The following is a 15,665-nucleotide window of genomic DNA, read 5'->3' as shown; positions in this document are numbered from 1 at the left end:
ACCCTTTTTCTTTTATCTGTTACCCTTTTTCTTCCAAAGCTCTAAATTCATGTTCTCAAAGGCATAGCATTTCAGATAACTATTATAGCTGGGTTCTTTTCTTATCATAGTAGGGGTAAAAATGTGATTCAAGTTGGCAAAGGGTGTTAAGAATCTCTGGGAGAGTTACAGGAGGAACATAAGAGACTGCAATGGTAACTGTAATCTAACTTCATACCTGACCTTAGTCATTACAGAAGACTGTCACATTCTAGGAGAGAATATCTGGGACAAGCAGAAGCCACAGTTTGCATGCAGGGACTAAAGTGCCCTGTAAGGGGAAAAAAAAAAAATCTGAGACCCCAAAAAGCACAGTACAAGCAGTCCAGGCACTTTGTGTCACTCATTTTATTCACATGTACAAGTTGACACTACACTATTAATAATAGACAATACAGAAGCATTAAAAACAAATACTGTTTAAAAACTTTAAAAAACACATATTGCTTCAAGCTTAGATGGTATTTCCCTATTGTTTTTAAAGTGAATTCAGTGCTAACAATAGCTGAGGCAGCTTCCCATTTCCTTGTACCCTTAATTTCATGGGGCTACTTGTCAAGGTGTTGAGTCAGGCTCCATTTATGGCTTTGCTGCTGAGTGCACTAACTGAGCTGGAATAGAAACTGGAACATCCAGGTTACCACACATTAGGCCCTCAGATTGCTAGCATTTGGTCCCTATCACAGTAAAAAAAAAAGTCAGGCCTTTATAGTTCAGTGGCACTACATTATACCATAAAAAATGAGAACAAATACACTTCCCTATGTGTTAAAAATTCAATTCAAATGTGCATGTGCTACCTGGATAAAATTCTTACCAGAAATTCAGGTCTGTCCCTCAGTTTTGTTGAAGTTGGCTCTAAGTTTAGCTATAACCTTTACTATCTCAGCTTCCTGTGAAAAAGTCTGTATTTCATAGTTGCAAAGATGTGACAGCAGTGACTGAACAGGCATGCTACTGTATTTTACAGGACATTCTTACGCAGGTTTCATGGTAACATTTTACACTCTAAACACTAGTCTTCACAACACTATAGTTAAACTGCAGCATAATATATTGTAAAACTCTTGCTCCACTTAGCTAAGTACTTTCAGAAACATAAAGGAATAAACAGTAATTTTAATGAAGGCTTTGGACAATTGAGTATTTACTGTGTTCTTGCCAAAAAGTTTTACTTCTAAAACAGGAGTGAGAAGTGTTCACCACTTGGCTAAATTCAAGAGTCCATGCAAGACAAAGTTCAGAAATTCCTTAATTGATAGGGAGACATTCACTAGGTCTTCTATTTTCTAGTGAGTCCAATTTGAAGCAAAATGGCCACCTCCTGTAGGAATCTATGGAATACAGTTAAAGCTTTTACATCTGGAAAGTTCTGCTTTACAATTCAACTGGCTTTTCATTTGTTGACATCAAAACACCAGCAGTTTTCCAGGCCAAATACTTTGCACATAGAGGTTGCAGTGATCAAAACTATACTATTTCCTGTAGTCTAAGCAAAATAGTAGCTTTTTAGTCAAGTAATGCCCAAATGCAGGAAGGCTACCTGATTTGCAGAATAATTTACTCCTCACTTCAGGCATTGTATTACTTAAACCCCGATAGTACCAACATAGCACCCAGGATTGTTTTGGCTACTGACCATTTGAAAAAACACAACAACAACAACTCACAAGACCTTATCAGTGTCTCTGCTGTCTTCTAGTAAATGATCTTTGTGGGGGACAGCTCTTGACCAGACAAGGATTAGAGCTAGATGATTTCCTCAGTATACAGCAGCCTTGGTGCTGTTGAAAATTTTCATGCTCTGCTGAACACCTAAACAGGCCTGTTGGAGATGTTTTAAGTTTGGTTCCCAGTATCCAAGGCAGAAGACACTTAAGCCTCCTCTAATTATTGAAAACACCAACACCTAATGGGAGATACACCTTATCCAAATATGGGTACTTAAGGCAGGCACACAGTCATCCTGGCTCCTCCATTCCCTATGGGAAGAGAGAACTGTAGAAGCTGTCTTTGAAAGCGTGGCAAGATGAGTCCTGCCCTACACAATCAAGGAAACTGTTGAGTGTGAATGTGACAAAATGCACTGAGGGCACAATCCATCCGCTGTAGTTACATAAAGCCTACAAAGCCTGTGGGCAACAGGAACAGGCAAGTTTTTATTGAATAAGGCTGTTAAACACTACTGAGTTGGTGCTTTGACACTGTTGTTCAAAGCTTGGGTGGCTTCTGGAATTGCAACAGCATCAGAAGCAAACAGCATATTTACAGCAGTTATTTAAAGTGGAAAACAGCATAAAAGGAAATCAAAAGAATCTCATATGGAGTAAAGGCATCCTCTGGAATAGTTTTCCCCAGTTTTGGGCACTGTTCTAAAGTTTCAGGAAGTTCTAGCCTGTACTTTAGATAGCAGTTGAAATACAGGGGTTCTTAATCATACTGTGCTTTCCCAGACTTAAAAGCTGTAAGATCTTAAATAGGTAGCCTTCAACAAGAGTCGTCTGTATTGTTATAGCTTTATGCTTAAAAGACAGGTTTTAAAAAAAAGCGCAGATTATAAATTCATAGATTCTAGGACATTTTAACAAAATTTAAATTGTGGGTAATGAAACCTTTAGTGGTGTAATAGACACTAGGAGGCAGCAGTGCTTGGACCCTTTGCACAATACTACTTTCTTCAAGAGCACAATCAGACTTTTCACTAAGCGTGTGTACTCTGTTGCAATAGTAATTCTAGAGTCCTGCTTACTCACTGAGATTATGGAATGAAGCTAAAACTAGTGCAGGTTTCTGCTGCAGACGTGCAAGTATGCTTCCTGTGGGAAGGTGTCCAGCCTGTAAAACACAAGCTTCAAAACAACTAAACCGAGATAACCAACATATGTAACTAACACGCTACACATCTGAACAAAACTTTGAAGCTCACAACTACAGCAATCATCTGCCTAAAGCATAGTTAGCAAACTGAAAAAAAAAATTTACAGCCACCTGAGGGAAACAAAACCACCAAGGATATCACAATGTCTTACTATGTAGAAGTAGGACCTACAAAACAAAAGTATTCAAACTTCATTATATGTTCTTGTTTACTAAAGGATACACCCCTCCTTTCCCTAGCCCTTACCCCCTCCCCATCCCCCCACAAGTGAGGGGCTCTGCACCAATTTCAAGAGGCAGCAAGTTTCTCAGGACTTCATCTGCAAGTTTTATCTACACAAATTTCAAGTTTAAACCCTTTAACAATATACTTGTACAATAACCTCCAAGTGGAATGCATATTGCACTCTGACCCCCACTGAGCTTAATAGATACTCTGAAGTGTTAAAAATAGACCTTACTAGAAAGGAGCCAGCCCTCTCCTTCAATAAATGCATCTACATGATTAAGTACAGACTAAGTGTGACCACAAGGATAGTACAGTGGTACAATTCTATGTTTGTAGAACAAGTAACTGCTTATTGAGTGGCAGCTATCAGGTAATGATTGTCTACATTAGTTTTTTGGTACAACAGGAACAGCTACAGCAAAACCATCCTGTAGCTGTTTCTTGCCCTGAAAATGAGTAGTTTATTCTAATGACCTTAGAAACAGTGATAAATGTTAGCATCAGCCGATTCACTAATCAAACAAGATTGGGTTTTGTTTGTGGTTTTTTGTTGTTGTTTCTGAAGTTTCTGTATACAGACAATACTTTGTATTTGTCTGCCTAAAGCATCTACATTTATTAGTGCTAATTACCAGACATACTGGCATCCTGTTGCCTGTCTTCATATGCTTATTTTCATAAAAGTGTTAAATCATTTTATAAATACAAAGGCACCTCCATCACTCCTTTAAAGTCTTTCCCCAATACCATCTCCCCATGACTTGTACTTCAAATAAGGGAAAACAGATTATTTGTAACCATGATCAAAAAAGTGTTTGCTTTGACTCCCTGTATGCTAAGGTTCCCCCTCCCACCCTCAAAACAAACTAACTGAAGCATTAGAAAAATTCCCAAAAGGGGAATTATTTAAAAGTTTGGGTAGTTATATCTAAAAGCCTCTTCAAATGTTATGGCTCCAAGGATACACCCCACTGTGAGGTAGGTAGCCAAGATAAAAACATTGTAACAAATATTTTAACAGCTGGAAACTCCCTATAAAAACCTTGCATAAGTAGTTTGGTTCCTTGCACCAGTGTCCTGATATGCGTAACTTCTTCTGAGGATGCCTAAGGGAATCCGGGTTCAGAGAGCTCTTGCTGAGTAGCATCTCATGTACTCTGTCATCCAAGGGTTGTCTGCTGGGGAGGGCTTTGTTCGCCAAGTGTTTTCTGCCTCTGCTGATCGCACTCGCCTCTGAGAAAGCTTCCTTTTCTCCACTTGTCTCCTGTTCTTTGCTCGTAGAGCAGATTCGTGAATCTAAAAGACCAGAGTTACCATTACAGAAGGAAAACAGCCTAGGAACCCATCAGGAATGACAAGGATCGCTTTTTATTTGTCCCAGTCCCCATCCTGAAGGAACAGGGATTGTGAGCAAGGTTGTATTTTCTTCTGAAATTTGTACCACTAACTGAACAGAGATTTTTTTTTTTTTTCATGAAAAGTGCTTCAAATTCTGTTCTGCATTAGCTTTCACATTTCAAACTATTAAATGATTGCAAAAATCTTGAATGTTTCATAGTCTTACTGAGATGTATTCTAAAACCTTCAATTTGCTATTTCTGTCATTTAAAATCTTAAACATCCCTCAATATGCCCAAGCATCCCTTAAAACCTGAGCCATATTAGTAAGACCAAACCCTGGAGATCCCTTACTAGAGACTAAAGATCTTAATTTTGAACAATACGCTGAACACACAATTACATATATTTTTATAGAAATGAATTATATTTCCCCCAGAATTTAATATGAAGAGTCAGTCTCTATGTTTGCTTGCTTTTATCTCCAGATTGAAAACTCTGTCTCCCATCTCAGTTAGGAAAAAGTAACACCTTTCAGGCATGCAAAGACAAGTAACCTGAGCAGGCTGTAAGTAGTCATACATAAAGAAACATCCTCAGTGACAAAACACTACATAACTGGGAGTGTTTCAGGAGTGTTCTGCCCACTCAGTCCAAACTCAAGACCCAAGCTGAGGTGTTGCATTACTGTTTCTAGCATGAGAAATGTTAGAAGTCTAAGATAAAGTATAAATATATCTGCTCAAGTCAGGCTTCAGCCTCTTCTAGGCTTCAACATAAAAGCACCAGTCAACTGTTTTGAGCACTGAACAAAACTTATCAATTCTGCATTAGTGTCCATTATCAAGAAAGGCAGCTTCTTTCCAAAGCTGTAAGGCCCAAGTTCCTAATTTTGCTCAAGGGGTTGAGCTGTCCAGGAAGGAAAAGCCTGGGCTTCAAACCCATTCCAAGACAGCCCATTAAAGGCCAGCTCCATCCTGCACCTTATGACAACCCCCCACCTCAGTCCTCAGGTGTCTTGTGTCATAGATTCAGACTCTACATTAGTAGTAAGATAAGTAAAACAGGATGCTGGCAGGGGTGCATTAATGATTATGTTTTACCAGCCTAGGAGAGTTATAGAGAAGAAAGAAATGGATCTGTTTTAGCACTCCCTTGCTGTTTCTAAGCCAGGAAACAGAGCCCCAGTACAGCAGAATCCTGGTGCTGTCCATGACCACATGAATTTTATTTGTGCTATTTCGGTAATATTTACACCAGCCTTGTAATCCATCAGCCATCTGATAGACCATTCTGCTGCGAGCAACGTTTCCTACTGGCAACCCACCAAAACAGGCTGCTAGACAAGACATTTTAGCAGAAAAGCATTTGTACCATCTCAGTGAGGCTCTTAGTCTAGGAAGTGCCCCAGCAGAAGTCACTCTTTGAAAGCACAAGTGCTACCCCAGTGTAGCACTTATATACCTGCCTGGTGCCAGCTGCCTGCTTTTCTCTTGTTTCCATGAAGTTCAGAATGCAGAAATACTTTTATACCAGCCAGTTTTGCTGGTAACACTGTAACAGCCAGAAACAGACAGCCAGGTTGTAATTAGAACTTGCAAGTATTAGTCAAACCTGGGAAGTTTCCAAACCAACAGTAAAGAGCTCTTATTTGGGCATCTCGAGACTCTTCAGGTTTATTGCTAGAATCTACTGCTGGAATCTCCATACATTCAAGTAAAGGGACCCCTTAGAAGTTTTACCTAGATACTAAGACATCTCTGGGCACTAAGTAGTCGCTGCCTTTTAATGAAACAGAAGTTCTTACTTACTTCATTCACCGAAGCAGAAGCACAGACATTGTGAGTTTTCTGGCTTCCAGTATCCGTCTGTCTTTCTCCCCACCCATACAGAGCAAATGGATGTTTATTCTCCTTTGGTGCATCTGTCCTTTGGGGACTTTTGGCTGATTTTCGATCATTACGACTGGACAAGGCACTTCGACTTGGACGTCGTCCTGGACGGCTGGTTTTGTCTGCTTCCTTTACAGGAGCATGTTCTACAGTTTTCTCTTGCTCTTCCTTCTCCTGCTTTTCCTGCTCTTCTTTTTCTTTCTCTAAAGAAAAAAAAAAGGTATGCTTTAAGCTCCCAATGACAGCATATTAATGTCTGTTTTGCACAGCCTCTCAATACCTCATTGAAGCTGTGCTTTTTTTAGAAATGCAAGAAGTCATTACTTCCTTAGTAACAGACATATACCTTGCTTAAATGTCTTCATTCTTTCTTTAGCGACTACAATACAGCTTTTACACGCTTAAAAATGCCTTTCACCGGTGAGGTTACAGATAATCAACAGCTCCAGGCAGAATTTAAAGACTGTTTCCAGTGATGTTCTGTCTTCGCTATTTCATCTTTGCATCTCTCAGACAGCAACCAGATGGAGCACTGAATGCCACATAGATGCTGCTAGCCAGTCAGAGATGAAGTCTGGTAAGAATATGTGCAATATTAAATCCCTCATATTACCAGCTTCCTCTGGAAAAAGTGATTCATTTTCAACCTCCCTGTTTATACATATATCTCTGTTATGGTTTTCTGCTTATGAAAGAGAGGAGAGTATGAAGCAAAAACCCACAAAGTGGTGGACATCACCCTTGCTACCTGATCAGTGAATTATGTTGTATATTTAAAGTACCTCACTCTGCAGGCATTACTCTCCAAGGCTCATTTCTCCCACACATTTAAGCCTTCCATAGCAAGGGGCCAGCAAAAGTCCTCCAGACACTGGGTATGGAGAGTAGGGTTCGTGGAAGAGCATTTAAAGGCTGAATCACCACAGTTTTAGATCACCACTGAGGGCTGAATCAGCATTATATAAAATATTAATTAATAAAAACACAGAGAAATAACTGTTCCATAAGATCCAATCTTCTTGCACTATAGTGCTAGGGAGGAACTAGTTTTCCTTTGTTTGTGGCACCAGTGAAGCCACACCTGTGTTCAGTTCTGGGACCCCCACTACAAGAAAGACATTGAGGTGCTGGAGCATGTCCAGAGAAGGGCAACAGAGCTGGGGAAGGGTCTGGAGCACAAGTCCTATGAGGAGCAGCTGAGGGAGCTGGGGCTGTTTAGCCTGGAGAAAAGGAGGCTCAGGGGAGACCTCATCTCTCTATAACTGCCTGAAAGAAGGCTGTAGCTGGGGGCAGGGGGGTCCATCTCTTCTTCCAGGGAAGAAGTGACAGGAAAAGGGGAAGTGGCCTCAAATTGCATCAGAGGAAGTTTACACAAGATATAAGGAAAAATGCATTCACCTAAATTGTTGCCAGGCGTAGGAACAGGCTGCCCAGGGAAGTGGTTGGGTCCCCATGCATGGAGGTATTTAAAGATATGTGGGTGAGTCACTTTGAGACATAGATTTTAGAGGTGGATTTGGCAGTGCTGTGTACATGGCTGGATTCAATTTTAAAGGTCTTTTCCAACCTAAACAATTCCATTACTCTATAATGAGCAAGTTAATCAGATATACTGCGTACAGTACATTAGTGAAAAATTACCATGGAAAAAAGTACATACAAAGAACTCTGTTTTCATTCTCCATCCTGCAAATCTTCAGCAGTAGTATGGACAAGCTGGAAGTGTATGCTAGACATTGAACACGGCCCTTAGACATTGTGGGCAGGCACAGGCAGACATTGTGATCTGACATCTCTGTGACTTTTCGGCCAACCATGCCTTTTATGCATAAGGCAACTAAAGACTTTTATTCACCTAAGAGCATAGGAGTCCACCAATTCCCTTCAAGTCTCCACCTTTGATTGTTAGATGCTGTTTTCTGACACACACAGTGATCACTCAAACTCTGCTGATATAAACACACCAAACTTGCGAGTTTCCTACCGCACCATCTTCTGGTGGGGACCAGTTCCAAGCCACCTCTGTTCCAAGTCTCAGCACTTTCAGCTACCACCAGCATATGCTGGTATGGACAGAAGGAATTCCTTCACTGTCATAGGGAGTTCATCTGTTTTAGGGCTTGCTTACATATTGACAGGTTGACCATGGACAAGTAGCACAGTTTTTACCCAAGTGTCTTCATCATTAAAGGCAGAAGGTCTTGCCAATCCTGTGATGAAATTGCAACCATTCCTGCTAATTGCTGTGATTTCAAGCACATACATGCCCAATCTGACACTGCTTTAATTTCAATTCTGCATCCATCCAGTTCTGATGAAATAGAAGTTACCTGCCTGGCACATTGGTTAAGCACCCATTTACTCTTGCACTCACTTCACACTTGCAGGGTAAAGGTATCAAGACTTGTTCCATGCCCCAGAGTTCCCCAAAGGCAAGTCTTACGCTCTCTTGCTAGGTGTTAGCCTTGCCAGCATGCTTTGTACTTGCTGTCAACCAGCACAGAGGCCCTGGTGCTGGGCCTTGTTCAGGCTTGCCTATACCCATCTTCCAAGATGTGCAGGTGTAGCATTCATCTACAGGTGATACTGCAGCACAGCTGAGTATTTGGTCAAGAGTGGCCAGCAATGTTTAAGTATTTAGAGCTGTATTTGTAAAGAATTCAGTTGAATGACCTCACAAAACAACCAAAAAAAAAATTAGTCAAGGCCAAAGCAGTGGCATATTGAAAGTAAAAATGGCTAGATGAATTTTACATACCTAAATATTGGCTGGACTTAGTTTCAGTTAATGTAGCCAAGGCTGGTAAAAGACAGCAGCAGTGACCTCAGTGTGGCAGTAGACTTGTTTTGCGTTGCGTCCTGGGCTCTGGGACGCACAGCTTCACCTCTGAAACAAGGCAGCTCATTCATCAAGGCTGCAAACAGGCAGCACAGAGCTATCCCCTTACAAAATATTATCTGAGCATCTCCCTACAGAGCCACTCCAAAGGAGAGACTGCCTGGGTCCATTATCAGAAGGAAGCACTGTTTTGAGAAAATTAAGCACTGGAAGGGAACATATTGCTGTTGATTCTGCTTTCAGGAGTGCTTTCATTTTGGAAAGCTGTTCCATCCTCCATTCAAGGGAAAATGGCATCTTCCCTCTCTGCAAAGGAGGATGGAGCAACACAGACTTCATAAACAGCAGAAGTGGCATTTAGAGACTTAAAAATACAGGATAGTGGGGGCTCTGCAGTTATATGGATAGTTTAGCTTTAAAAAACAAGGCACCAGCCATGCCTGGGGATGCTGCTCACTAGGATATAGCTCCAGCTGGTCCAGAAATGATTGAGCCAGCTTGTCCCCAAATAGCAATAAAAGCATATGGGTAAATGGCACGCAGAGTCCTGTGCACAGCCTTGCAGTAAATGCTGTATGCCAGAGTGCACTGTAGCACTTATGAACACCTGCTATTAGAGCAGGTATTTCCATGAACCCACTCCTACAGAGCATTTACACAGGACACAGCTGGGGAAGGCTCAAGATCTCTAAGTTATTGAAGCCTTTTATTTAAAACTATGGTTTATATCCAAGCCATTTTTTTAGGCAACACTTTTCACAGGCAGTCAGAAAAGCAGCAGTTGACAGCAGGACTTAGACCCAGCTGCTCAGGGAGTCCAGGCACCAGCAACACCTACCCATCTTCTCCTTCCCGTGCAGAGCACCAGCTCCAGCAGACACAGGAAACTCAGAACTGACCAGCTTGCCGCATTTACAGGGATTAGACAGGAGAGGAGGAAAGCTAGAAACGTTTAAAACTGCATCATGGATGCTAAGCAGAGCACACTGGATGGACAGGAGGGGATTAAGTGCTTAACAGGCAGAACAAGTCTGTCAGGCCCACCCAACACGGCCGCTGAAAGCTCCTGCCCAGAAGAGGTCACTTAAACCCTGCTGCATCGCCCCGCTTGCGTAACAGCTCCGCTCCTGGCTCAAGCGGGAAGGGCTCCACGGGAGCTGCTCTCCCACAACACTGCATGCCCCGGGGGACAGAGAGGACCCCCATTTCAAGGGCCCTGCTGACTTACTGCAAGTATCAGCAGCCTTCTGATTAAACCTACAGGCCAGGTCACAGGGGTCAGCAGTATTATCTCTGTACGGAGATGTCGGCTCCTTACAGCCGTACCCCAGCATCAGGAGAAGCACTTTGCGCTGGAATTGCTGCAGGCAGAACGTGGAGTTTCCTGCTTTTGAGCTAACACCTCCCCAAATGGGGCAGGTCTCCAACACCTCTTGAAGGTGCCATATAACCAGTTGTGGGTATCGACAAACTGTAGCTAGGTAGGAAGTAAATTACTACAGATGAAACAGATTGCAGCATCATTCCTTCAAGGCAGATCTTGTGTGAGGCAATACTGGAGCTAGCAGCCACACAGCAGCTCAGAGCTGGTTAGATTCACACAAGCTTCATCTGCAGCAGAGTTTGGAAAGCAATTACTGGATTGGCTTGACAGCAAAGCTTGTTTCCAAAGGAAAAAAAAATTGGAGCAACTTTAAGTAACAGTACTATAAACCTCTGAATTGATAGCCTTGCCTTCTTCCCCCACCACAAGCTACTCCTTCCCACATACATGGGCCAGCAAATACACCTGCAACATGATGACAGACAAGATCAGGGAACAAGTCTGAAATTGGATCTTCTGTTTAGTTCTGCTAATCCAGATCAGTCGCTTTACAAATACTGTTGAGGCAACTCCTTTGATGGCAGTTTGTCACTGCTGTCACTTAAGACCACTGCACAAAAATGCTGAAGGCAAAATGGCAACAAGGACTGAAAGATGCCTTCATCCTGCATGTGTGTGCAGCAGTGTCATTTCACAAGCAACAGGTCTGACAGCAGCACTGGTGCCAAGAACTTCTGTCTTCTACTTACCAGCCCACTGGGCTCTGTTGACAGCTTTGAGGATGTGTCTACACCACAACTACACCAGCTGATTTAGGTCAAGATTTTGCTGGATTACGTTTAAAGCACATCTGCGCCTGGGCATGTTCCATAGAACAATCTCACAAACAGCTGCTGCAAGTGGAGGCCCAGAAGGAATTAACCCAAAGTTGCCTCCGAGCACACCTTGGTATCATATGGCTACTCAGCCATAGCTTCAGTGCAAGACACAGTGACAAAGCACCTTTGTCCCGCGTGCTGCCCCAGGGGTTCACATTGGTACTGCTTTAGACCAACACCACTGAACCTTAAAGCCAAGCTGCCGACATCCACTTTCTCTACATGCACCAGAAGCATTCACGACTTTTACAAACACACACGGGCTCATCTCAGCGGGAGAAAGAGGAAACCAGGGCCGCACACACCATTATGAATTCCATTTACCTCAGATACTAAACAACGTAAGTGCTGGCCAACCATCTTGGCAACAGGCACTGTCAATACCACTCAAGCAGAAATCAGATTCTGCACAAAACAGCAGGAAGCAGCAGTAGCCAGGTAACAGCTAGGATGCTCCAGCATGTGGGTGGATGTCAGATTCAGAAGACAAAAGATGTCATCAACATGAGCACACTCAGCTACCCCCACAGCACTTCAGTGTAATTAAGTTCTTTCAAAGTAAAAAAAAAAAAGGCAGTTTCATAGTAGAAGCTTCAGAGTGGTAGTTTCTATGTTATCTCCTCCACATGCTTTAATTAGCCAGCCAGTAAGCAGAAGAAAAATACATCCTTATAATTGTCCAATACTAAATGAGTCACCTCCATATATATTTTATGTGCATTAAGATACAATAAATATCCACTAAATCCAGCTGCCTAAGCAGAGTTGTTTTCAGTCTTTTTGCTAAGGACTTAGCAAAGCTCTTAAAATTCTTGCAGAAGTTAAGAAATGTTTGTCCTAAGCCATTTGGCAAAGAAGCAAATGTTAAGTACAGATTTTTCTCCCACTGTAAGTATCACATAGCAAGGACCTAGCAGAACATTAGGCATTCCCTTACAGCATCCATGGCAAAGGTGTATCAGTTACAGAAGCACAACTGCCCAAAACCCTGCAGCCTGCCAGGCCACTGGTGCTCCACAGTCCCTTTACCACTGATACAGGCCTGAGGACACAACTATGCACACACTGGATAGTCACACGCACCATCACTGACCACAGAAAGTATCTGCACAGCCAACAAGGTTTTATTCCCTGCGAAATCCCAACCAGAATCAGGCTACCAAGTAACTCCAGCTGAATCTTTCCCTAGACAGGAGTCGGGGAGGGAATCAGGGAGCAGGCTAAGGAGTGAGCAGAGCACGCTGGCCAGCAGTCTCTAGCCTTGGCAACTGCCAGCGTCATTAGATTGTAGCAGGTTTACGTGCTCTATCCACAGGCTCAACAAGAAGAATGAAAAGAAATTCAGGTCCCTACCACAACTGCCCCAGGCTTGTACATATTCAAACTGCATCAGAAAAGTTGGGAATGCCAGGTTCTGAGTGCAGCCTTCAACAGCTTTCACCTCCTGCCACGAAAAGCCAAGCCTTCAGACAGCATCGCCTTTTCCCATGCAACCACTCCCTGATCTGTTGCAATTCCTTAATTCTGCTTCTCACTGAGATACTATGTAGTTCTTCCACACGTGCTCCCAGCCTAACTTCCTCAAGGCCTGATTGAAGAGAGCAAGACTAAGGCCTGCTACTACTCTGTACCGCACTGGTGAGCTGGGTGCTTCCACCACTGCACAGCTGTTGTGCTTCAACCTCAGCCAGCAACCAAGTATCACATAGTCACACACTCCCTCCCTCCACCGAGGGATGGGAACCGCAATCAGAAAAACTCATGGGTTGAGGTAAGAACTGCTCAGTAATTGAAATAAAGTACAGTAATAGTAATGAAAAGGGAAGAATAAAATACAAGAGAAACCAGTGATGCACTGTCAGTGGCTCCTAGGCAACTCCCCCCAGTTTATACACTGGGCATTACTTCCTGCCTGTGGAATATCCCTTTGGCCAGTTTGGGTCAGTTGTCCTTGCTGTGCTTCCTCCCAGCTTCTGGTGCACCTGCTCCCTAGCAGAGAATGGGAAACTGAAAAGTCCTTGATTCAGGGTAAGTACTACTGAGCAACTATTAAAAACATCAGTGTGTTATCAATGTTATTCTCATACCGAATCCAACACACAGCACTGTACCGGATACTGGTATAAAATTATCCCAGCTGGAATCAGAGCAACAGCTTTGGGGAGGTGGAGTGTATTACCCCAGCAGCTGTGTGCACCCCCGTGGGAGGCCTGGGTGCCAAAGGCCCACCCAGCTCACTGCAGAACCCCACATCACTAATATGCTCTGAAACACCAAGCCTCTGGAACAGATGACAGCGTAGCTGAAGCTTTCGTGTAATGTGGTATTCTTAAGGTTAATGAATGCAGTTTAGTCTTGAATATCAGAACACAGATAATTCTGGAAAGCTCAGGCCCCAAAGGGCTTTGAATCAGATTAGTTTCCCCACTCCAAACAAGCACATCTAACTCCAAGGGAAAAAACAAACAAACAAACAACAACAACAAACAAGCAGCACGAGGCTTAACTGACCAGTTCTCAAGGATTTTCCCTGCTACTGTACAACAGATAGACAGATGATTCAAAAAACATGTCAAAACACTAATCAATGGCTGCCAGATAGAGTAATTATTTCACTACAGGTAAGAAACAATATCTTACGGGATAAAAAAATACCAGCTTGGGAAGCTTGACAGTGTTATTATCTGCCTAACCACTCTCTTAGTTAGATGGTGAGACACCAAAAGGGAATTTTCAATGCTAGAAGAGAACAGAATGTTATCAGCTCTGCACCTGTTCAGACTATGAAGTTGTGCGCACTCAGCTGTACGACCAAGATCAAACCTCAGGCGGCATTAAGAACCAAGTGTTCAGCCGAGACATATTACACGTGCAGATCCAGGAAAGCAATTGCGTTAAGCGCCAGCCACTGGCATACAGTCCAATTTGCCGCTGCTTTTGCCCGAGAACCTGCTTATATAATTGCAGAGATGCTCGGCTCCCATGGCAACAGTTTACATAAGTGGCTGTGACTCAGGATGAGAGTTACCACCACTCGGTCTTTAAAGAGACACCTCCGATGCCGCAGCTATGGTTTCTCCGCAGGCCTAGCCAGGATCCGGCTGGCTGATGAGCCGTTCCACCCCCGGGCCAGGACATGGGGGCGGGCAAGACGGGCCAGGCGGCGGCCGGGTGCCCCCGCACGGTCACTCCGCCGGGCCCGGGCACCCCCGCATGGGGGATCGGCCCTCAAGCCGCGGCAGGGCGGCCCAGGCAGAGCCATCTCTGCCGAGCCCCGCGGAGAAGGGCAGGGCAGCACGGCCCCGCCGCGGGGAGGGGGCTCGGGCCGCACCGGACACACGTGTCCCCCCTGCCGCCGCCGCGCTCCCTACCGGGGCTGGCCCGTCCCGCCTCGCTCGGCGCTGCCGCTCCCGCCGCCTCCTCCTCCTGCGCGGCCGCGGGGCTGCCGGCGCCCGGCGGCGAAGGGGACCCGGCGGTGCTGCCGCCGCCGCTGCCGCTGTCCTGCTCCCAGCCGTCCCAGAGCCAGGGCCGGTGCGCCTGCTCCAGGAGCCGGCGGCTGAGGCGGTAGTGCAGCAGCTCCAGGTAGCAGGCGCCGCACGACTCCCACTTGGGCTCCTTGAAGCGCTTCATGTACTCCGTCTTCACGCGCCGCGCCGGCACCACCATGGCGGAGCCGGGAGCGGGAGCCGCAGCCGGGAACGGGGAGCCGGGATCCGCCGGCCGAGCCCGCCCCCTCCCGCTGCAACGTTTAAATCCAAACAGCGGCGTCCGGCCCCGCCCCGCGCGGGGAGGGATGCTTGGAGCGGGGGGACAGGCGCATGAGGCACAGCGAAGGGGGTGAGAGAGGATGACAATTAAATTAAATTAAATATAAAATAATTAATAAATACACCAAAGCACCGCAGCCCTGGGCCCAGCAGTAGGGGTGCTGGGCACCGGGTGATCCCTGCACCAAGGGAGGCTCCGGGAAAGCCTCCCCGCCGCCCCGCGGAGGGGCAGCCTGGCGCTGCCCAGCGCCTGCCGGGGCACGCTGAGACCGCGCGAGTCCGTGCAGTGCGTCAGAACCGATGCGGCAGCAGCGCCTTCTGCGTGCGGCACCCCGGGCCGCGGGGTAACCGCGGGGGAGCTGCTGCCTCCCGTTCTGCTTCTGTAAGAGCGCAAGGATGGGCAGCAGCCGGGGCCGGCCGGAGGGAGGCGAACGCCTCTGCAACAACAGGGCAACACTGCAACAACACTCTCCATTTTGCGC

The 15,665-nt window shown here is 45.1% G+C and overlaps 1 protein-coding gene across 1 annotated transcript; it reads right to left on the bottom strand.

The window, feature by feature from the left end:
- Positions 1–369: 369 nt before the first annotated feature.
- On the bottom strand, positions 370–15,127 carry CCSAP (centriole, cilia and spindle associated protein). Its single transcript, XM_069010261.1, has 3 exons — positions 14,788–15,127; positions 6,295–6,578; positions 370–4,441 (listed from the first exon to the last, which is right to left on the bottom strand). The coding sequence occupies exons 1-3, from the start codon at positions 15,080–15,082 to the stop codon at positions 4,268–4,270; spliced, it is 753 nt and encodes a 250-aa protein (XP_068866362.1). The 5' UTR covers positions 15,083–15,127; the 3' UTR covers positions 370–4,267.
- Positions 15,128–15,665: the final 538 nt, after the last annotated feature.

The sequence above is a fragment of the Aphelocoma coerulescens genome, chromosome 3, assembly GCF_041296385.1.
Source record: "Aphelocoma coerulescens isolate FSJ_1873_10779 chromosome 3, UR_Acoe_1.0, whole genome shotgun sequence".
Lineage (NCBI taxonomy): Eukaryota > Metazoa > Chordata > Aves > Passeriformes > Corvidae > Aphelocoma > Aphelocoma coerulescens.
The sequence above is the reverse complement of the archived record's forward strand: the minus strand, read 5'-3'. Positions and strand labels throughout refer to the sequence as shown.

What these genes read in the sequence shown, in the direction of transcription:
- CCSAP (XM_069010261.1), bottom strand. Translation starts at nt 15,082, where the DNA reads ATGGTGGTGCCGGCGCGGCGCGTGAAGACGGAGTACATGAAGCGCTTC. An exon ending in GGCGGGACGGGCCAGCCCCG is followed by an intron (nt 6,579 to 14,787) that starts GTAGGGAGCGCG and finishes TTTTTTCTTTAG; the next exon opens with AGAAAGAAAAAGAAGAGCAG. An exon ending in CTTCTGCTTCGGTGAATGAA is followed by an intron (nt 4,442 to 6,294) that starts GTAAGTAAGAAC and finishes CTGGTCTTTTAG; the next exon opens with ATTCACGAATCTGCTCTACG.